This window comes from Balaenoptera physalus, assembly GCF_965194825.1.
Source record: "Balaenoptera physalus genome assembly, chromosome: 5".
NCBI classification, from domain to species: Eukaryota; Metazoa; Chordata; class Mammalia; order Artiodactyla; family Balaenopteridae; genus Balaenoptera; species Balaenoptera physalus.
In genome coordinates, this window is record NC_138884.1 from 46,173,370 (window position 1) to 46,196,822 (window position 23,453).

The following is a 23,453-nucleotide window of genomic DNA, read 5'->3' on the forward strand; positions in this document are numbered from 1 at the left end:
AGTTTGAATCTTGAAACTACAATATCCACCACTGTCGGCTCTTTTTCTGTTTGTTTGTTTTTTGGAGGGGGGCAGCAATGAAACCCAGGTAGGAAGTGAATCAAGATTCAGGGAATGGAACTGATGAAAAGTAGCTAAGGCAATAGACTATGCAGGAAGGCACAAGGATGGGCTTGGCAACATCACCCACAAAGGGGAACCCAGAGTCCTGCAGTGTGTTGACTTCTCCGGGGAAGCTAAAGGATTTTGAGGCCGAGGACGGTGTCTTCTGGCCGAGGTCTTTCAGAAGAAAGATTCTGTCTCCACCACAGTGAGTGGCCTGGAAAGGGCAGAGGTGACTGGCAAACCTGGAGAGGAGGCCTTGTCCTTGTGGCTCCTGGTGGGATGCCAGAACCAGCAGGTGGGTGGCTGTAAGGGATGGAGCCTGTGGGTCTGTGGAGCTCCAGGCATGTAAGACAATATTTTAAGTGCTCACTTCTCCCTGAGCTCTCTGACACTGGGCTATTAAAGCTAAGCCCCAATCCCCTGGAGGCAGGTGAGCTCTGAAGTCCAAAGGCACAGTCCTGCCCCTGCAGGGAGAAGGAGTGGGGTGGAGAGGGAGCAGCTCCCTGGAGGATCCAGGGTAATAAGGGTTTTGGTTGGCAGGTGGGGGGAGTGTGTCCATGAAGCAATGACTGAGCATCTCACGATCTAGTCATCTGGAAGTAAAGGAAGAAGGAAGACAGGGAGAATGAAACCAACACATAACAGTAAAGAAGATGGTGGAAAGGACACTGAATTGAGGCGGTGTACTGAGCAGGGGAGGGCTGAGCAGGGAGGTTACCCGAAGCTTAGGGGGCTCTGGGAGGCTTCACAGATGCCCACAGACGCCCCGCCCCTCTCATCATTCCTCAGCTCTGCTCAGCCACACTCCCCTAAGAGGCCCCCATCTTCTGGAAGAGTTTGCTTCCGAGAGCAGGGACTGCAGAGTTTCAGGGGAAGGCTTGGAAACGAGCGGCCCCATTATGAACCCAGGCATTTGGAGCTGGCACTATGCTAAATAAGACGCCTTGCAGAAAGAGGTTTTCTTATTTTCTTCCTTCCTCTTCCCCTCTGGGAATAAAAGTAGGTTGTGTTTCTCCTGCCCCCGTTCCTTGGCGATCTCGGAAAGGAGAGCTGAAAGGGCTTCTTGGATCATCTCGTCCAACTCTCAGCCCAGGATATCAAGGCCAGCGCCTTTTGTCCCGGCTAACGTGGCCACTGCAGGGACTGAGGCCAAAACCAGTTGCTGGGGCAGGGGGTGTTGGAAGTGGTTCTGAGGTCAGCCACTGGAGTCACGTAGGGCAGGCACTCGGCCCCCGGGCCCCGGGAGGTGGGGGGCATTGGGGGGGGGCTCCTGGGCTCCCTCCCATGCCGGCAGGGTTGCGGGTGCTAGGAAAGAGGGTGGCGAGAGGGAGAGCTACAGGTGCGGTGACAGACAGGCACTGGTCAGAAGGGATAGGTCCCGGAGGGGATCTGCTCTGCCACGGTCTAAGCTTTGTGCCGGGGGGCAGAGCGTTCTCGCCGCGGGGTTGGTGTGCTCGCCGAGAAACTTCTGGGACCTTAGAAGTGCAGCTGGGCACAAGAGATCACGGAGCGGGCAGGGATGGGGGCCTTGACGGGGCAGGAAGGGAACTGGTGTCTTCCATCTCCTGCGCGAACATCAAGACTGATCCGGTGCCGGGTCTCTCCACCCCCGCTGCAACTCCCTTTCTTGTCCTGAACTCGGCCCCAAGGTCCGTGGCCCACAGAGGAGACTGAGAAGCCGAAGGGCGGCAGAAAGGAGCGCCGCTGGGACCCGCCTGGGCGACACAATCATCCCATCGGTCTCCCCGCCCTGGAACCCGGGTTCAGCCGGTGCGCCTCTGCGCACAGCGGTGGCGCCGAAGGGCCCCGAGTCCGTCCAGGAGCCGCCAAAGGCACCTACTCAAGCAGACAGCGGAGGAGGCAGAAGTTGAAAATACCAGCACAGAAATACCTGCCTGTACCAAAGGCCGGACGACTGCAGGCCGGGGGGCCGGGGCGCGTGGTGGGGAGGCGAGCGGAGAGCGGAGGGGGGCTCCACACCGCCCGAAGCCAGCGGCGACCCGCGCCCCCGCGCGCCCCGCCGCCGCCTCGCCTCGGTGCCCCGGGCGCAGGGGCCGCCGGCCGGACTTACCCCACAGCAGAGTGAGCGGCTGGGCTTTGGGGATGAGCGCCAGGGAGTACACGGCCCCCAGGTGGAGCAGGCTCATCAGGAAGACGTTCCTCCAGACGATGTCCTGCCGCCGCCCGCGCGCGCCGGGCTTCTCCCGGCCGCCGCCGCCGCCGCCCTCCGAGCCCTCGACCCCGAAGCCCACACGGATTTCCTCCTTGGCGGTGCGGAAGGGGACCTTCCCCTCGTCGGCGGCCGGGCCTGGCATGGCTGGGGAGAGGCGGGCGCTCGTGGCAGCGGCAGCAAGCAGGCGAGCAGCTGGCGCGGAGCTCTCTGGTGGGGGCGACGGCTTCTGCCTTTTAGGAGGGGATTTCCGCACCTCCCGTCCCCGCCTTCCCCGGGCTTCTCTGCTTCCTTCTCTCTTCTTCTGGCATTCAGCGCGGCTTAAGGATGCAAATCTTGGCGCCCGGCATCTACTGCTAGCGAGTCGCCCCTACCGCTGCCGGGGCTGAACTCTGCGGCGAGGAACTGGAGGTGAGCGCCAGGGGCTGGAGGGGACGCAGGGGGGTGGGGGGAGGGGGCGTGGAAAAAGCCGAGAAAGCGGCGGGGGTGGGAGCGCTCCGAGGGAGGGAGCTGGGAAGAAAGACCCGCATAGCTACAGCCAATCAGGATCGCCTGCGGGGCTCTTAAAGAGAAAGGCGCCCCCTGGGCCTCCGCTGCCCGGGCTCCCCGGGGCCGGACGGGGCAGCCTGCTCGGCAGGCAGCGTGCAGCCTCCGCCCGCGGGTGGGTGAGCGGTGGCTCCCGGGTCAGGGAGCCTGCAAAGGGGCTCACAGCACTTCTGCAGCTGTTGTTGTGTGTTTCTCCGGTTCCCAGAAATACCCTTCCCTTTTGAAAAGACTTCTTTTTGCTTTGAAGCTACAGGCTGGAGGATTTACAATACATACTTGCCCCAGGTCGCAACACAAGCTAAGGCCAGATCTGAGTTGAGAATCACAAGTCCCTGTGTCTCCAGGTTCCTATGGCTCCTTGGGCCTGGCCGGGGAGGTGGGGGGGGGGGGGAGGGGGTGGTGTTGCAGGCAGCCGTTCAACTCTTTTTTTTTTTTTATAAAACACCTTTATTGGAGTATAATTGTTTTACAATGTGGTGTGTCAGTTGCTGCTGTATAACAAAGTGAATCAGCTATACGTATACATATATCCCCATATCCCCTCCCTCTTGCGTCTCCCTCCCACCCTCCCTATCCCACCCCTCTAGGTGGTCACAAAGCCCTGAGCCGCTCAACTCCTTATTGGACAGCTTGCAGCCAGACACACAGTAGGTGCTCAAATAATGCCTATTAGATGATGAATAAATGGTTTGGGGGCTGGTTAGTATACAGTAGTGCGCCGCCACTGCGCGGCCCATCGGCCACGCAGCTGTTTGTGGCAAATTCTCCGCTAACCAGTGCGTTTCTGGACTGTCTCCTAAGCCTCGAAGTCAGCACCGTTGAGATGGAGCTTTAGAAAAACATCACCCAGAACGTTCCAAGGAAACTTAACCTCAGAAGAATCGTGTCTGCTCATTCCTCCTCTCCCAACGCAGATAATTTAGAGCTATCCAGAGGGAGCCCTGATCGCACAGAAGTGTAGAGGAGGGTGAGCTGGCCGTGTCCCAAGCAGCTGTGGCTGCACCTGCGGCTGATAGCAGAAGGACAGGGGCCAGGAATGGAAACTAGGGGCTCTGGATTCTACTTCTAATTCACTGTGACCCAACTCAGTCCTCTGGGGACAGATTTCCTTACCAGGATCTAAGCTTTATTCTTCTTTCCAGCTTGCAAAGTCTATAAATGTGAGTTTGAAAGGATACCATTATGTTGACAAAGAAAGCTGATTTTTGGATCAACTTGTTAGGAATCCTTTCCAGCGTCACAGGAGAGGGAAAAACATTACCAAGGATTGACTACATGAAAGGACCATACATGAGCATCTCATTGTTAGTAGACCAGAATCAGTCCAATCAGCCAGAAAACACAATACCTAATTTAAAACTGAAGCAACGTATGTGGCTTGTGGAATGGTGGCCACTGAGCCAGTGTTACGGTGTTGCTTCAGTTGGAGCTGAAATTATAGAATGAAGGGACACTTGCCCGGCGCCCAGATAAACGCCGGCCCTGTCATTAGACCAGTGAGACAACAGAACATGAGACTTGAGGGCATAAACTTCATCAGCCTGCTCAACCTTGGCTTTATAACGAACCACTTTTTCTTCTCATGCCCCCTCTGCTCCCCACAGCCACCAGACCCACATCTTCCCTGTGGTTCTCTATTCAGACTGTCCTTTCTCTAGGGGTGGAGTAGTTGCTCTGTCAAAAGCCTCTCTCTGGGTTATTGTAATGACTCACCACACCCTCACTCTAACCATTCAGTCATTTGTTGGGCAGGCTGTGTGCACCAGTCCTGCTATGTGCCAGCACTGGTGCACACTGGGGATACGAGGACGAATAAGGTGTGGTCCATGCCCTAAAGGAGCTCCTCATCTAGGAGGGAAGACAGATCAAACAAGTGTTACCTCTTGGCTATGAACTGGGAAGGGCAGGAAGGTCCAGTCCGTTATCAGAAAAAAATAAATAAATAAATTCTTGTTAGGCATCAAGTGTACATACAAAGAGTTCAGGGGAGGCAGCAAAACAGTTCTTTATGTGGCCCCAGAGTACCTTATCTGTTACATAAGCTACTTCATCTTGGCTCTATCTTAAATGAATATCTTCCTCTCTTCCTCCCAACAGGTCAGACTGGGTGTGGCCAATCATTTCAGTTGGTTGGACTCATGATAGAGAAGGAGATGTTTTCATCTGTTGGAGGTGGGAGGACGTGCTCTTCAGGCCTTTCAGATGCTGCTTACAGAAGGATGGCTGAAGGACATTAGCCCCTCCAGATCTAGCCTCAGAGTGACACCTCTACACATACAAGGTATAGTCTTGAATATCCCCTGTGGCATATTATGCCGTCAGGGCTACTGTCTCTTTTCTCCACCTTACTAAAGACCCTAGTATATTTTCTTAGCTTCTGGTCAAGACCCTAGAAGTGGATGGGTATTCATCTCACTCATGGGACAGTAACCCTTATCCTGTCAAACAAAGAATTACCAAAAATGTGAGAAGACCTATTAGAGGTATGTGCAGGAATTAAGTGGGGCCATGAAGAAAGGAGTAGTTAATTCACACTAGAGGGGAGGAGGCGGGTGATATCTGGATAAGGGTTTTTTTTTTTTCTTTCTTTTTTTTTTTTTTTTCATGTAATGTCTGAAACATTTATATTAACATATTTCCATACATATTTCCATACAAATACAAATATAAGATTTTTAGAAATTTCATGTAATGTCTGAAACATTTATATTAACATATTTCCATACAAATAACCCAATGAAAGTTTAGTATTAGTTGTTTTGTTTGCTTTTTTATACTGCAGGTTCTTATTAGGCATCAATTTTTTACACATCAGTGTATACATGTCAATCCCAATCGCCCAATTCAGCACACCACCATCCCCACCTCACCACAGTTTTCCCCCCTTGGTGTCCATATGTCCATTCTCTACATCTGTGTCTCAACTTCTGCCCTGCAAACTGGCTCATCTGTACCATTTTTCTAGGTTCCACATACATGCATTAATATATGATATTTGTTTTTCTCTTTCTGACTTACCTCACTCTGTATGACAGTCTCTAGATCCATCCACGTCTGAACAAATGACTCAATTTCGTTCCTTTTTATGGCTGAGTAATATTCCATTGTATATATGTACCACATCTTCTTTATCCATTCATCTGTTGATGGGCATTTAGGTTGCTTCCATGACCTGGCTATTGTAAATAGTGCTGCAATGAACATTCGGGTGCATGTGTCTTTTTGAATTACGGTTTTCTCTGGGTATATGCCCAGTAGTGGGATTGCTGGGTCATATGGTAATTCTATTTTTAGTTTTTTAAGGAACCTCCATATTGTTCTCCATAGTGCCTGTATCAATTTACATTCCCACCAACAGTGCAAGAGGGTTCCCTTTTCTCCACACCCTCTCCAGCATTTGTTGTTTGTAGATTTTCTGATGATGCCCATTCTAACAGGAGTGAGGTGATACCTCATTGTAGTTTTGATTTGCATTTCTCTAATAATTAGTGATGTTGAGCATCTTTTCATGTGCTTCGTGGCCGTCTGTATGTCTTCTTTGGAGAAATGTCTATTTAGGTCTTCTGCCCATTTTTGGATTGGGGTGTTTGTTTCTTTGATATTGAGCTGAATGAGCTGTTTATATATTTTGGAGATTAATCCTTTGTCCGTTGATTCATTTGCAAATATTTTCTCCCATTCTGAGGGTTGTCTTTTCGTCTTGTTTATGGTTTCCTTTGCTGTGCAAAAGCTTTGAAGTTTCATTAGGTCCCACTTGTTTATTTTTGTTTTTATTTCCATTACTCTAGGAGGTGGATCAAAAAAGATCTTGCTGTGATTTATGTCAAAGAGTGTTCTTCCTATGTTTTCCTCTGAGAGTTTTATAGTGTCCAGTCTTATATTTAGGTCTCTATTCCATTTTGAGTTTATTTTTGTGTATGGTGTTAGGGAGTATTCTAATTTCATTCTTTTACATGTAGCTGTCCAGTTTTCCCAGCACCACTTATTGAAGAGACTGTCTTTTCTCCATTGTATATCTTTGCCTCCTTTGTCATAGATTAGTTGACCATAGGTGCGTGGGTTAATCTCTGGGCTTTCTATCTTGTTCCATTGATCTATGTTTCTGTTTTTGTGCCAGTACCATATTGTCTTGATTACTGTAGCTTTGTAGTATAGTCTGAAGTCAGGGAGTCTGATTCCTCCAGCTCCATTTTTTTCCCTCAAGACTGCTTTGGCTATTCGGGGTCTTTTGTGTCTCCATACAAATTTTAAGATGATTTGTTCTAGCTCCGTAAAAACTGCCATTGGTAATTTGATAGGGATTGCATTGAATCTGTAGATTGCTTTGGGTAGTATACTCATTTTCACAATGTTGATTCTTCCAATCCAAGAACATGGTATATCTCTCCATCTGTTGGTATCATCTTTAATTTCTTTCATCAGTGTCTTATAGTTTTCTGCATACAGGTCTTTTGTCTCCCTAGGTAGGTTTATTCCTAGGTATTTTATTCTTTTTGTTGCAATGGTAAATGGGAGTGCTTCCATAATTTCTCTTTCAGATTTTTCATCATTAGTGTATAGGAATGCAAGAGATTTCTGTGCATTAATTTTGTATCCTGCAACTTTACCATATTCATTAATTAGCTCTAGGAGTTTTCTGGTGGCAGTTTTAGGATTCTCTATGTATAGTATCATGTCATCTGCAAACAGTGACAGTTTTACTTCCTCTTTTCCAATTTGTATTCCTTTTATTTCTTTTTCTTCTCTGATTGCCGTGGCTAGGACTTCCAGAACTATGTTGAATAATAGTGGTGAGAGTGGACATCCTTGTCTCGTTCCTGATCTTAGAGGAAATGCTCTCAATTTTTCACCATTGAGAATGATGTTTGCTGTGGGTTTGTCATATATGGCCTTTATTATGTTGAGGTAGGTTCCCTCTATGCCCACTTTCTGGAGAGTTTTTATCAGAAATGGGTGTTGAATTTTGTCAAAAGCTTTTTCTGCATCTATTGAGATGATCATATGGTTTTTATTCTTCAATTTGTTAATATGGTGTATCACATTGATTGATTTGCGTATATTGAAGAATCCTTGCATCCCTGGGATAAATCCCACTTGATCGTGGTGTATGATCCTTTTAACGTGTTGTTGGATTCCGTTTGCTAGTATTTTGTTGAGGATTTTTGCATCTATATTCATCAGTGATATTGGTCTGTAATTTTCTTTTTTTTGTAGTATCTTTGTCTGGTTTTGGTATCAGGGTGATGGTGGCCTCATAGAATGAGTTTGGGAGTGTTCCTTCCTCTGCAATTTTTTGGAAGAGTTTGAGAAGGATGGGTGTTAGCTCTTCTCTAAATGTTTGATAGAATTCACCTGTGAAGCCATCTGGTCCTGGACTTTTGTTTGTTGGAAGATTTTTAATCACAGTTTCAATTTCATTACTTGTGATTGGTCTGTTCATATTTTCTGTTTCTTCCTGATTCAGTCTTGGAAGGTTATACCTTTCTAAGAATTTGTCCATTTCTTCCAGGTTGTCCATTTTATTGGCATAAAGTTGCTTATAGTAGTCTCTTAGGATGTTTTGTATTTCTGCGGTGTCTGTTGTAACTTCTCCTTTTTCATTTCTGATTTTATTGATTTGAGTCCTCTCCCTCTTTTTCTTGATGAGTCTGGCTAATGGCTTATCAATTTTGTTTATCTTCTCAAAGAACCAACTTTTAGTTTTATTGATCTTTGCTATTGTTTTCTTTGTTTCTATTTCATTTATTTCTGCTCTGATCTTTATGATTTCTTTCCTTCTGCTAACTTTGGGTTTTGTTTGTTCTTCTTTCTCTAGTTTCTTTAGGTGTAAGGTTAGATTGTTTACTTGAGATTTTTCTTGTTTCTTTAGGTAGGCTTGTATAGCTATAAACTTCCCTCTTAGAACCGCTTTTGCTGCATCCCATAGGTTTTGGGTCGTTGTGTTTTCATTGTCATTTGTCTCTAGGTATTTTTTTATTTCCTCTTTGATTTCTTCAGTGATCTCTTGGTTATTTAGTAACGTATTGTTTAGTCTCCATGTGTTTGTCTTTTTTACGTTTTTTTCCCTGTAATTCATTTCTAATCTCATAGCGCTGTGGTCAGAAAAGATGCTTGGTATGATTTCAATTTTCTTAAATTTACTGAGGCTTGATTTGTGACCCAAGATGTGATCTATCCTGGAGAATGTTCCATGCGCACTTGAGAAGAATGTGTAATCTGCTGTTTTTGGATGGAATGTCCTATAAATATCAATTAAATCTATCTGATCTATTGTGTCATTTAAAGCTTCTGTTTCCTTATTTATTTTCATTTTGGATGATCTGTCCATTGGTGTAAGTGAAGTGTTAAAGTCCCCCACTATTATTGTGTTACTGTCGATTTCCTCTTTTATAGCTGTTAGCAGTTGCCTTATGTATTGAGGTGCTCCTATGTTGGGTGCATATATATTTATAATTGTTATATCTTCTTCTTGGATTGATCCCTGGATCATTATGTAGTGTCCTTCCTTGTCTCTTGTAACATTCTTTATTTTAAAGTCTATTTTATCTGATATGAGTATAGCTACTCCAGCTTTCTTTTGATTTCCATTTGCATGGAATATCTTTTTCCATCCCCTCACTTTCAGTCTGTATGTGTCCCTAGGTCTAAAGTGGGTCTCTTGTAGACAGCATATATATGGGTCTTGTTTTTGTATCCATTCAGCCAGTCTATGTCTTTTGGTTGGGGCGTTTAATCCATTCACGTTTAAGGTAATTATCGATATGTATGTTCCTATGACCATTTTCTTAATTGTTTTGGGTTTGTTTTTGTAGGTCCTTTTCTTCTCTTGTGTTTCCCACTTAGAGAAGTTCCTTTAGCATTTGTTGTAGAGCTGGTTTGGTGGTGCTGACTTCTCTTAGCTTTTGCTTGTCTGTAAAGCTTTTGATTTCTCCATCAAATCTAAATGTGATCCTTGCCGGGTAGAGTAATCTTGGTTGTAGGTTCTTCCCTTTCATCACATTAAGTATATCATGCCACTCCCTTCTGGCTTGCAGAGTTTCTGCTGAGAAATCAGCTGTTAACCTTATGGGAGTTCCCTTGTATGTTATTTGTCGTTTTTCCCTTGCTGCTTTCAATAATTTTTCTTTGTCTTTAATTTTTGCCACTTTGATTACTATGTGTCTCGGCGTGTTTCTCCTTGGGTTTATCCCTGTATGGGACTCTCAGCGCTTCCTGGACTTGGGTGGCTATTTCCTTTCTCATGTTAGGGAAGTTTTCGACTATAATCTCTTCAAATATTTTCTCTGGTCCTTTCTCTCTCTCTTCTCCTTCTGGGACCCCTATAATGCGAATGTTGTTGCGTTTAATGTTGTCCCAGAGGTCTCTTAGGCTGTCTTCATTTCTTTTCATTCTTTTTTCTTTAGTCTGTTCCGCAGCAGTGAATTCCACCATTCTGTCTTCCAGGTCACTTATCCGTTCTTCTGCCTCAGTTATTCTGCTATTGATTCCTTCTAGTGTAGTTTTCATTTCAGTTATTGTATTGGTCATCTCTGTTTGTTTGTTCTTTAATTCTTCCAGGTCTTTGTTAATCATTTCTTGCATCTTCTCGATCTTTGCCTCCATTCTTATTCCGAGGTCCTGGATCATCTTCACTATCATTATTCTGAATTCTTTTTCTGGAAGGTTGCCTATCTCCACTTCATTTAGTTGTTTTTCTGGGGTTTTTTCTTGTTCCTTCATCTGGTACATAGCCCTCTGCCTTTTCATCTTCTCTATCTTTCTGTAACTGTGGTTTTTGGTCCACAGGCTGCAGGATTGTAGTTTTTCTTGCTTCTGTTGTCTGCCCTCTGGTGGTTGAGGCTATCCAAGAGGCTTGATGGGAGGCTCTGGTGGTGGGTAGAGCTGACTGTTGCTGTGGCGGTCAGAGCTCAGTAAAACCTTAATCCACTTGACTGTTGATGGGTGGGGCTGGGTTCCCTCCCTGTTGCTGTGGCATCAGAGCTCAGTAAAACCTTAATCCACTTGACTGTTGATGGGTGGGACTGGGTTCCCTCCCTGTTGGTTGTTTTGCCTGAGGCAACCCAACACTGGAGCCTACCCGTGCTCTTTGGTGGGGTTAATGGCAGACTCTGGGAGGGCTCACGCCAAGGAGAACTTCCCAGAACCTCGGCTGCCAGTGTCCTTATCCCCACGGTGAAACAGAGCCACCACTCGCCTCTGCAGGAGACCCCCCAACACCAGCAGGTAGGTCTGGTTCAGTCTCCCCCAGGGTCACTGCTCCTTCCCCTGGGTCCCGATGCACACATTACTTTGTGTGTGCCCTCCAAGAGTGGGATCTCTGTTTCCCCCAGTCCTGTCAAAGTCCTGCAATCAATTCCCACTAGGCTTCAAAGTCTGATTCTCTAGGAATTCCTCCTCCCGTAGCCGGACCCCCAGGTTGGGAAGCCTGAGGTGGGGCTCAGAAGCTTCACTCCAGTGGGTGGACTTCTGTGGTATGTGTTCGCCAGTCTGTGAGTCACCCACCCAGCAGTTATGGGATTTGATTTTACTCTGATTGCGCCCCTCCTACCGTCTCACTGTGGCTTCTCCTCTGTCCTTGGACGTGGGGTATCCTCCTTGGTGAAGTCCAGGGTCTTCCTGTCAATGATTGTCCAGCAGCCAGTTTTGATTCTGGTGCTCTCGCAAGAGGGAGTGAGAGCACGTCCTTCTACTCCGCCATCTTGAATTTCTCTCTTTCTTTTTTTTGGAACTTGATTTTTAAAAATTTTAAATTGTGGTAAAATACGCATAACAATGACCATCTTAATCATTTTTAAGTGTTCACTTCAATAGTGTTAAATATATTCACATGGATATGTAACCAATCTCCAGAACTTTTTCACCCTGCAAAGCTGAAAATCTATACGCATCAAACAACTCTCCATTTCTCTGTCTCCCTACTCCCTGGCATCCGCCATGTGGTACTTACTGTTTCTATGCGTTTGACTACTCTGGATATCTCATAATATAGTATTTGCCCTTTTGTGACTGGTTTACATCACTTAGCATAATGTCTTCAAGTTTCATCTATATTGTAGCATGCGTCATAATTTCCTTCCTTTTTTTTTAAAATTAATTAATTAATTAATTAATTAATTATTTTTGGCTGTGTTGGGTCTTCGTTTCTGTGCGAGGGCTTTCTCTAGTTGAGGCAAGCGGGGGCCACTCTTCCTCACGGTGCGCGGGCCTCTCACTATCGCGGCCTCTCTTGTTGTGGAGCACAGGCTCCAGACGCGCAGGCTCAGTAGTTGTGGCTCACGGGCCCAGTTGCTCCGCGGCATGTGGGATCTTCCCAGACCAGGGCTCGAACCCGTGTTCCCTGCATTGGCAGGCGGATTCTTAACCACTGCGCCACCAGGGAAGCCCTCCTTCCTTTTTAAGGCCAAATAATATACCTCTCTCTCTCTCTCTCCCTCTCTCTCTCTCTCTCCATCTCTCTCTCTCTCTCTCTCTCTCTCTCTCTCTCTCTCTATATATATATATATATATATATATATATATACACACACACACAAACACACACACACTACATTTTGCTTGTCCACTCCATCAATGGACACTCGGGTTACTTCCACCTTTTGGCTATTGTGAATAATGCTGCTGTGAACATGGATGTACTGTTATATCTGCTTTCAATTGTTTTGGATATATACCTAGAAGTAGGATTGCTGGATTTTATGGTAATTCTATATTTAATTTTATTGTGGAACTTCTATACTGTTTCCCATAGCAGCTGCACCATTTTACATTCCCACCAACGGTGCACAAGAGTTCCAAATTCTCCACATCTTCACTAACACTTGTTATATTCTGTTTTTTTATTTTTTTCGATTACAGCCATCCTAATGGGTGTGAGGTGATATCTCGTTGTGGTTTTGATTTGTAGTTCCCTAATGATTAGCAATGTTGAGCAGCTTTTCATGTCATCTTTGGAGAAATGTCTATTCTAGTCTTTGCCCATTTTTAAATTAGATGTTGTTTGGTTTTCTGTTGTTGAGTTGCAGGAGTTCTTTATATATTCTGGATCTTAACCCCTTGTTAGATAAATGGTTTGCACATATTTTCTCTGATTCCATACTTTGCCTTTTTACGGTTGTGTTTTTGATGCTGAGAAGTTTTAAATATTGATGTAGTCCAATTTACCTATTTTTACTTTTGTTCCCTGTACTTTTGCTGTCGTATTCAAGAACTCATTGCCAAATCCAATGAAGCTCTCTCCCTGTGTTTTCTTCTAAGAGTTTTATAGTTTTTATCTTTTATGTTTAGGTCTTTGATCCATTTTGAGTTAACTTTTGTATATGGTGTATGGTAAGGGTCCATGTCATTCTTTTGCATGTGGATACCAGTTTTTTAAACACTATTTGCTGAAAAGACTCTCCTTTCCCCACTGAATGGTTTTGGCATCCTTGCTGAAGATCATTTGACCATATACTTGAGGGTTTATTTCTGGACTTTCTATTTTATTCCATTGGTCTATATGTCTGTCTTTTTGCCAGTACCACATTGTTTTGATTACTGTTGCCTTGTATTAAGTTTTGAAATCTAGAATATGAGACCTCCAACTTTATTCTTCTTTGTCAAGATTATTTTAGTTATGTAGGGTCCAGTGAGATTCCATGTGAATTTTAGGATGGGTTTTTTTCTGATTCTGCAAAAAATGTCACTGAGATTTTTATAGGGATTGCATTAAATCTGGAGATCACTTTGGTTAGTACTGACATGTTAACAGTATTAATTCTCCAGTCCATGAACATGGAATGTTTTTCCATTTATTTGTGTCTTCTTTAATTTCTCTTAGCATCATTTTGTAGTTTTCAGTGTACAAGTCTTTTGCCTCTTCAGTTAAGTTTACAGGGTAAGGATTTTGAAGAAGTACTGTCTAATAGAAATATAATGCATGCCACGAATTCAAGCCACTTGTGTAAATTTAAATTTTCTAATAGCCACATAGAAAGAAACAATAAATTTTAATAACATTTTACTTAACCCAATATATCCAAAATATTATCTTTTCAATAGGTAATCAATGTAAAATTACTGGGACATTTATACTTTTTTTCACACACTGTCTTCAAAATCCAGTGTTTATACTTACAGTACAGCACATCTTAATTCAGATTAGCCTCCTGTGGCTACTGGCTACATATTAGAGAGCACAGTTTTGAAGGATGAGTAGTTTACTAGACAAAGAAATGGAGGAGGGCAACCCAGGCAGAGAAAATAGTGTGAGCAAAAGCTTTTGCATTTGTCACTCAGAGAGATGTCTGGAATATCCGAAGTGAAAGTAGAGAAATGGTGGGAGATGAAGATGAAATGTCATGCAGTGGGCAGCCCATGAAGGTAGGTGGGTGTCTTTCATGCCCAGCAGAAGTAGCATGTGAGGGGAGTCACTGACTGGCTTTATGCAGCGTAATAATATGATCAAGTTTGCATTTCAGAAGGACCACTCTAGAAGAGGTGTGGAGAATGATTGGACTGCAGGTAGACAGAGGTAAGACTGAAGGCAAGAAGAGCAGTCAGGGCACCATTTTAAGAGTCTGGTCGATTGATGAGGAGGGTCTGAAGTAAGACAAAGGTACAGATTCTGGAAAAGATGTGTTAGAGAGGAGACGATAAAGCCAGAGGAACTCAAATAGAAGAACCAACAGGATTTGATGCTTGACTGAAAATGAAGGAGGAGAAATAAAAAGTACAGGATTCTTTCTGGGTCCCTGGGTTGGATATTCAGGTGAAAAACAGTGTCACTTACTGAGATACTAAATCGTACTGTGTTTATTACCACTTTTGTGAAACGGGGACGATAGTACCTCCCGTACGGTATTTCTATGGTGACTGAAGTTTAGAACAGCGTCTGGCATGTAGCACGGAGTCCATAAATATTAGTCATCTTCATCACCATCACATGGGTCATCATTTCTGAGAAGGGACTGAAGACATATTCAGTATAGTCAACACTTGGTAAATATGCATATAGGCCTGGAGCCCAGCAAAGGTCTAGGCTGGAGAGAGTAACTTAGTGGTAGTTCAATTTAGTAAAATCCATGGCAGTGGAAGCAGTTGCCCAGGGAAGGTAAGAAAAGGACTCAGGATAGACTTCTAGTGAACTGCTATTTGTGAGAATAGCAAAGAAAGAGAAGCCAGTGGTGTGGGCAAAGCAGGACTGATGAGAGATGGGGAAGAAGGTGCAGAGTGTGGGAGAGCAACCTCGAATATTACAGGAAGGCTGGGGAGGATGGGAATGAAGAGACCACTTCATACAGAGGTCATCGCTGACCTTTGCCAAGGCCTTTTCATTGAGTGATGGGAACAGACCTTACACAGAGGTGTGTTTAAGAATAAGGAGGAGGAGCGGGACTCCCCTGGTGGTCCAGTGGTGGTTAACCCTGCACTTCCAATGCAGGGGGGGTAGGTTCGAACCATGGTTGGGGAAATAAGATCCCACATGCTGCACGGCTCGGCCAAAAAAAAAAGGAATAAGGAGGAGGAGACAAGCATGGCATACCTGTGTAAATTAATTTTCAAGAAGTTTGGCAATGAAGAGCCGAAGGACAGAGAGGTGAAGCTGAGTGTGTTTCTGAGGAATCTGAATATATCTATTGGGTTAGGGAATGATAATGAAAGGTCAAAGTTCAAAAATATAAGAACGAGGATGCTTGATGGAACTATTTTCCTAGGGTTGGGGGTTAGACAGAATGGGATCAGGTGATCAGATGGTTGGCTGAGCTTTGAAGAGAGGGACAGCTTTTTCTTGACACTGGAAGGAAATGAGGATGAGGGCAGATTTAGCTTGCAGAGTGAGCCAGTAAAGTGAGGCAGGGTGCTGTGATTCAGGGCTGGTTTGCTCTGAAGGGAGGTCAGATCACCTGCTGGGTAAGCAGAGTGGGAATTTGGTAGAAAGCTGGGGAAAAGTGATGAAAGATTCCAGGAGCTGTTGAGCAGAATGAGAGAGGAAGCTGACCAAGACCCCTAAAAGGTTGTAGAGCCAAATTAAGGGCCCAAGTAAGAACGGAAGCCACAAGCTCGTAAGGCGCCAGTCTGCACAGTCGTGGTGACACAGCCTCACTCGGCAGTCGGATGGGATCTCCAGATGGAAGTGGGGATGGGGGCTTGATGGGAGGACAAGAGAGCCGGGTGACTGAGGTGCTGGTGAGACAGAAGTTTGTGAGGAGTCCAGGCTGGGGAAAGGGGGAGGAAATGTGATCAGAAGGAAGTGAAGGACTCGCAGGTAGTGGAGGAAGCAAAGGCATCGAGGTTTGGAGGAAGCTGAAGGGTAGATTTCTATCTGTCAGGGAATGAGAGTAAAGGAAGCAATGGCCACTGTGCACCAAGAGTGGGATTCGGAACTTAAGACCTATGGTGGTCGAAGAGTTTCCAATGATAAACTCCAAGGTGAGGCCACAGGGTTATATAGGAGGTGGCGGTCGCTGGAGCTGGGGAGGCTGAGGTATCTGGACAGCACCTCCACGAAAGGCTGAAGTCCCACAGGGAGGCATATGGGTTTAGCTGGAGAAGATTGTGAGCCAGGTGCCCAAGGGCTGTGGGGAGGTTTCCTAAACAAGGACAGGTAACAGTTCTCAAATGTCAATGAACAGTTACAAGTTTACAAACACAAACTACAAAAGGGCAGCTCTGAGATGTACTGGGAGAAAACCGTCATAGCCAGAATGCCTAGGTTCTGGCCAACAGTATGTGCCTCGGAGTAGAGGTTGCTTCAGGTAGGGAGAGAAGGAGGACAGGAGATGAAAGTGTTGGATGGCAACACTACCTATAAAAACTGTGTGTGAGACTTGCTTGTGAGGTGTGTGGGCTGGCGTGGTCAGGAGGGCTTCATGGAGACGGTGGCAGCAAACAAGGCCCTGAAAGATAGAATGACCTGGTAGCAACTCCCAGTTGGAACACTGTGCCAGAGAAGTCTCAGAGATGGGAGTGAGCCTGGCAAAGTATCTAGCTAAAGGGTTAATACAAGATTTTTAAAAATTGTATAAGAAATGTTTGTGGAGGGACTTCCCTGGTGGTCCAGTGGTTAAGACTGCGCACTCCCAATGCAGGGGGCCCTGGTTCAATCCCTGGTCAGGGAACTAGGTCCTGCATGCCGCAACTAAGACCCGGCACAGCCAAATAAATAAGTAAATAAATAAATTTAAAAAAAAAAAAGGAGTTTGTGGAGAAAATGCAGGCTCTGGGGAGGAAGGAAAGAGGAAGAAAAGATCCATTCTTGAAGTAAGAGATTTACAGTGATTCTCATGCCTATGGTTTTCTTAAGGAAATTTAGATTTTGGCTACAGGAACTACAGTGTTGTGAAAATGATCCAGGTTTGGCATCTGAAAACCTGGCTTTGAGTTTGGCTTCACCCCTCTGAATTAGCAAGTCTGAGTACTCTGTGATTTGGGGACCATGACAGTCTCTTAGATCTTCAATTTCATCCTACATAATGTAAGAATTAAGACAGCTCCATTCTGGGAATACTCTCTGTGCAATTTACCTAATAATCTAACTTTGGTTTTTTCATGTGCTAAATGGCTATACCACTTACCTCACAGGAACAGAGCTCAGGACGATGTCTGATACCTAGTTAAGTGCTGAATAATGTTGGTATTTTATCGGTTTTTAATCATACCAGAGAGATAGGCTCCACACAGTTACGAAACCTGCCTGGCCAGGACGCCAGGATGCTTCTGGGGGCCCCAGACTGGGAAGAGACACATCCCTGGGTGGGCTGGAGGGATTCAGACCTTGAAGGAAGGGATTCTGGCTGCACCAGGATTCGTTTGCTCTGAAGGGAACTATGAAATAAAATAAAATCTCCTGCTCTACTTTATCAAGGTAATCATTTAAGGCAACTCCTTTGGCTCAGGAAGGAATGAACTCTGCAGCTCTTGCGGATTAAAGGACGGGGGGTTGCCTCTTGGATGAGATGCATGGACAGCAATTTCAAATGTAAACCTCTTTCTGCTCCCAGAGTAAGAAAACCACTCATAGGCTTTAGATTAGAGTGATCTCAGGAGAGCATAAAGTTGGGAAGTTAGCCTCCAAGACTATGGGAGGATCGGTTTTGAGACACAGCAACACCACGGCATACTAGAAAATTAGTCTTCTCAGCTTCCTTCAATCACAGGAGTGTTGTCATCTCTGCTTCTGTACTAAATGGATTGGAATATTTTCCCCATTAAGATTTTATAGCAGTGGATGAGGGGAAGCTGTTCCTCTGAAAGGAATGCGTCTATTGCTTTGGCTGCGAAGAGAGGAAGGGGTTTTCTTTTAACAAAACCCCAGCCTTACTGCTTAAGACTCTCCCCCCATTTCCTGACCACTCTTCATAGAGTGCTCCAGTTTGGCCGCAGGAAACTGGCCACTGGAAATAGCCAGATGTGAAGACCCTACTTCCTAATTCATAGATAGGAGAGGGTCTACTTAGTGAAAAACCCAACCCAAACCTGCCTCTGATATCACCTGTCAGTGACATGCTGCCCCCTGCATCTTTCCAAGTTACCTTCAGTTTGAATCAATTAAGAGTCCTTCCTTAAGCATCTATCGATTTTGCCTCCTCTAGAAGCCAGCACCGAGCTCAGCTCCACGGACAGAGGAGTGCATGGCTGTGCTCCTGGAACTCCCAGCCCGGGAGGGAGGCAGAGAGGGATCAAATAATCCCTACAGGGCGTGCATGCACAGACGCTAACCAGTGCTACGGAGGAGTCACTCCTTTTTACGACCCAGCCGTGACACGTGAACATTTGTCAGTACCTACGCCACATCCCCCTTTGACCAACAGCTGCCTAGAAACGAGGTCTACAAACCAAAACAAGGTCCACACTCCTCCCCACTCTCTCTCCCTGCTCCCAAATCCCAGCTCTCTGAATGAACAATCCCTATTGTTGTGGCAGAAGAAAGATAGAGCTGATGAGGTTTTCTCCCACATCTCTTCCCGCTCTCCCGTCCCCGTCCTCCGACAACACCCACCTTTCTTTTAGGATAGTTATTTTGGTTTCCAAGGGCAGATGAACAGAGAAGCTCTTATTTACTTCTCAGCATTAGCTGCTGTCATTGTTTCTGTTTCAATGACCTCTTTCTCTTCTTGCTGTGTCCGTTACCACGGACTGCTCTTAAAGCAAAGGCCCTGTGGTTCTCTAGCTGGGAGAGGGCATTTGTCAATAGAGTTCAGGAATGTCAAAAGGGTGACCCAGATTTGCAGCACCAGAGGGAAAACTCATTCATTGTTGAGTGTCCTGTGTAATCAAATATAGCGTATTCTTTTTTTAAAATTAATTAATTTATTTTTGGTTGCGTTGGGTCTTCGTTGATGTGCATGGGCTTTCTCTAGTTGTGGCGAGCAGGGGCTTCTCTTAATAGTGGTGCACGGGCTTCTCATTGCACTGGCTTCTCTTGTTGCAGAGCACGGGCTCTAGGTGCATGGGCTCAGTAGTTGTGGCGTGTGGGCTTAGTTGCTCCACGGCATGTGAGATCTTCCCGGACCAGGGCTCGAACCCATGTCCCCTGCATTGGCAGGCGGATTCTTAACCACTGCACCACCAGGGAAGGCCTAGCGTATTCTTGATGTGGGGAACGGGTGTGTAGAAAGGTTAATTTCATGGAAATATTTATCATTGCTGAGGGGGACTCACTACTTAAGGACCTCAAGGCCAAGCAAATATATCTGTCCCAAGTCCTCAAATTAGAAACTTATTTCTTAAATGCCCGCCTATTCATTTCCAACCAAGGAAAGCACTGCATTGATTGTTCTTCAGAAAAATCAATCAACTCTTCGAGAGGAAAAAAGGTATCCAAATATAAATAAGCTTGAGTTGTTTCTGTTATCTTTCTTCAAAGCTTTGGTACTATCCCAAAATTGTCTTTGGTTCCTTCTGAAGACTTGTAGGTAACATACAAAGACACTGTGGGACAGGTAGATGGGTCATAGACTTCCAGAGCTGTAAGTGAAATTAGAGATCATCTAGTCCTACCCCCTCATTTTACAGGTGAGAAATGGAGGCAAAAGGAAATGGGGTGGTTTGACCAACAGTAAGTGGCAGAGAAGACACTAGAACCCAGCTCTTTGACTCTCAGATCGGTGCTCTGCTTCACTGTCCCTCGTGAAGATGTAATTATAGCAACTGGGATAGAGCGGGCTCTCTAGTAGCTTTTTCTTTTACACGTAGATATTCTTTATTTTTTTTTAATTTTTATTTTACATTGGAGTATAGTTGACTTAATTAAACTTAAGAACTTTTGCACAGCAAAGGAAACCATAAACAAGACGAAAAGACAACCCTCAGAATGGGAGAAAATATTTGCAAATGAAACAACAGACAGGATTAATTTCCAAAATATACAAACAGATCATGGAGCTCAATATCAAAAAAACCCAAACAATCCAGTTAAAAAATGGGTGGAAGACCTAAATAGACATTTCTCCAAGGAAGACATACAGATGGACAAGAGGCACATGAAAAGATGCTCAACATCACTAATTATTAGAAAAATGCAAATCAAAGCTACAATGAGGTATCACCTCACACTGGTCAGAATGGCCATTATCAAAATCTAGATAATAACTATCTAGATTGATAGATTGATAACTATCAAAAAATCTAGAAACAAAAAATGTTGGAGGGGGTGTGGAGAAAAGGGAACCCTCTTGCACTGTTGGTGGGAACGTAAATTGATACAGCCACTATGGAGAACAGTATGGAGGGTCCTTAAAAAACTAAAAATAGAACTGCCATACGACCCAACAATCCCACTACTGAGCATATACCCTGAGAAAACCATAATTCAAAAAGAGACATGTACCCCAATGTTCACTGCAGCACTATTTACAATAGCCAGGACATGGAAACAACCTAAGTGTCCATCGACAGATGAATGGATAAAGAAGATGTGGCACATATATACAATGGAATATTACTCAGCCATAAAAAGAAACAAAATTGAGTTATTTGTAGTGAGGTGGGTGGACCTAGAGTCTGTCATACAGAGTGAAGTCAGAAAGAGAAAAACAAATACTGTATGGTAACACATATATATGGAATCTAAAAAAAAAATAAGGTACTGATGAACCTAGTTGCAGGGCAGGAGTACAAAGGCAGACATAAAGAATGGACTTGACATGGGGTGGGAGGGTGAAGCTGGGGTGAAGTGAGAGTAGCATCGACATATATACACTACCAAATGTAAAACAGTTGGCTGGTGGGAAGCAGCAGCATAGCACAGGGAGATTGGCTCAGTGCTTTGCGATGACCTAGAGGGGTGGGATAGGGAGGATGGGACGGAGGCTCAAGAGGGAGCGGATATGGGGACATGCGTATGCATATGGCTGATTCACTTTGTTGTGCAACAGAAACTAACACAGTATTGTGAAGCAATTATACTCCAATAAAGATCTATTAAAAAAAAAAAAAAAAAGAATCCACCTGCCAATGCAGGAGACATGGGTTTGAGCCGTGGTCCACGAAGATCCCACATGCCACAGAGCAACTAAGCCCATGCACCACAACCACTGAGCCACAACTACTGAGCCCGCGTGCCACAACTACTGAAGCCCGCGCGCCTAGAGCCGGTGCTCTGCAACGAGAAGCCACCACAATGAGAAGCCCACGCACCACAACGAAGAGCAGCCCCTGCTCGGCGCAACTAGAGAAAGCCCGCGCGCAGCAACGAAGACCCAACGCAGCCAAAAATAAATACATCTTTTTTTAAAAAAAGAAATGGACTAAAAAAAATCAACAGGGTGTGCAGCTCCACTAAAAAAAGGATCTCAGACATTACTGAGTAATGATGTTTATACAAAGTTATTCTAGGTGACTAACATTGTTTGCTAAGTAAATACTTTAGCAGGTCTCTGGAAACATTAAACCAGAGTGTAAAAAACATGCACCACGGTTAAACCAAAGTCTATTTCCTTTTGTTTGATTTTATTAGGTTTTTCAAGGTCTGTCCCAACACCCTAAAACCCACACATTCCGTATCTCCCAGAGGGGAGAGAAAGCAAACAGCTGGAAATTTAGGAGTGGTGCAGTCTGACCCCAATCAGCTCGTAGGGGCACTACTCAACCTGAGCCTGAGTGAATGGTATGGTCACCAAAGCCCTGAGCAGAGCAGATGCTACAGAAATGTATGTAAAACCAGTGTGCCAGGAAAAGTGGAACTATAAAACTAATTTGATCACTTTTTCTTTGTAATTTAGTTTGGTTAAAAGATTTGGAGCATTTATCTGTTAGGGGAAACAGTTAAGAGCTTCTGCGCATAGGCAGTCCTTCTTCACTGAATAATTGGAGATGCTACCTGCCTGTGACTTCTTCAGCATCTGATGAACACCCTGATAGATTTGTCAGGGGTGACATTTGGGAATGCTGCCACCGCAGCAGTTGAACGACAAAGAGGGGTGCATACGTATATATGTATGTGTGCATTTGTAGATGTCCATTCCAAATGAAGTCTCCACCATGGCTGAGCAGTCAACAGATGGCCTTGCAGTCGTTCTTAGGTGAACACAAATCTGGTTCAGGAGACAAGCGGTTATCAGAAAAGTGTTAACCGATCACCATCCCTCCCTTTATCTTTCAGGCAGGTGTTAAATAGAGTACATCTGCTTGCCAGGAATCCTACTGCATCTTTCCATCCTCCAGCATACATGGGAATTCTCTGAATCCAAAGGAATATATAGGCTTGTTGGACTCTCAACAGTCAGATGCAGAGCAGTTGTTTCCAACTTTCTCCTGCTGCCACACTATTAGAATGAACCACCATCTCCATCAGCCGTGCATCCCACACACATAAAGCTTCTCAGACGGGGCCTAAGGTACATCCATCCCATCCAGCCCAAAAGGTCATACGCAGAGTGGAGGAGAGGAGCAGGTGAAGTATGAGAAAGCACGTCCCAGGGATCTGCTATGTCTCCCAGCCAACGCCCAGCCCCACCTACCAGTTTCCCTCGCACCCCTTTCCTTGTTCGCTTTTCTTCAGGAAAACAAACTGCTCTCTTCCCATAATCTCCTGTTATCTTCATACTGCAAGACTAAACTCTATTTTGGGTTCAAGTCTTCTTACCTCCATCCACTTGTAACAGCTGCTCAGATGTTTGCTGCTGCAAATCGTTTGTTTATACTCATACTTGTAAAATCTTTGGGGTTGGTCAGGGCTCCACTGCCACCTATTCCTGTTTCTCATCTTTTGGAATTTTTTTTGTAAAACGCTGCCAGTTATGCCATTGTCATGTCAAGGTAATCATGCAGCCATAACACAAATCCTAACTATAAGGGCAATACCTCAAAAAAATTACTAGAGGCCAGCCTGCTGTTCAGATGGGGTCTTGGGCTGACACCACAGTCGAGGGTCAGGTCCAGAAGGTCAAGTCGCCGCTTCAGTGAGTCATAGGACTGACTCAGACCACCAAACTCCCAGGGAGCTGATATATCACCCCACTCGTGAGGCTCCAATGCTCATTCATGTTATTAAGGTTCTCCTTTTTCAGTTATAAAACTATTTTTATTTTTTAATGTCTTTTTTTTTTTTTTTGGCTGCATTGGGTCTTCGTTGCTGTGCGTGGGCTTTCTCTAGTTGAGTCCAGTGGGGGTTACTCTTTGTTGCAGTGCGCGGGCTTCTCATTGTGGTGGCTTC

General features: G+C 45.0%; 1 protein-coding gene across 1 annotated transcript in view; it reads right to left on the reverse strand.

Moving 5' to 3' along the window:
- The window catches only part of LOC309661495 (uncharacterized protein), a gene marked incomplete at its 3' end in the record, with an annotated part of 166,966 nt that extends 164,281 nt beyond the window's left edge, over positions 1 to 2,685 (reverse strand). Inside the window, exon 1 of the mRNA XM_082463182.1 lies at positions 2,177 to 2,685. Within this exon, the coding sequence (XP_082319308.1) occupies positions 2,177 to 2,420 (244 nt within the window). The 5' untranslated portion in view covers positions 2,421 to 2,685. The remainder of the gene's footprint in view (positions 1 to 2,176) is intronic.
- Between the last annotated feature and the right edge of the window lie 20,768 nt (positions 2,686 to 23,453).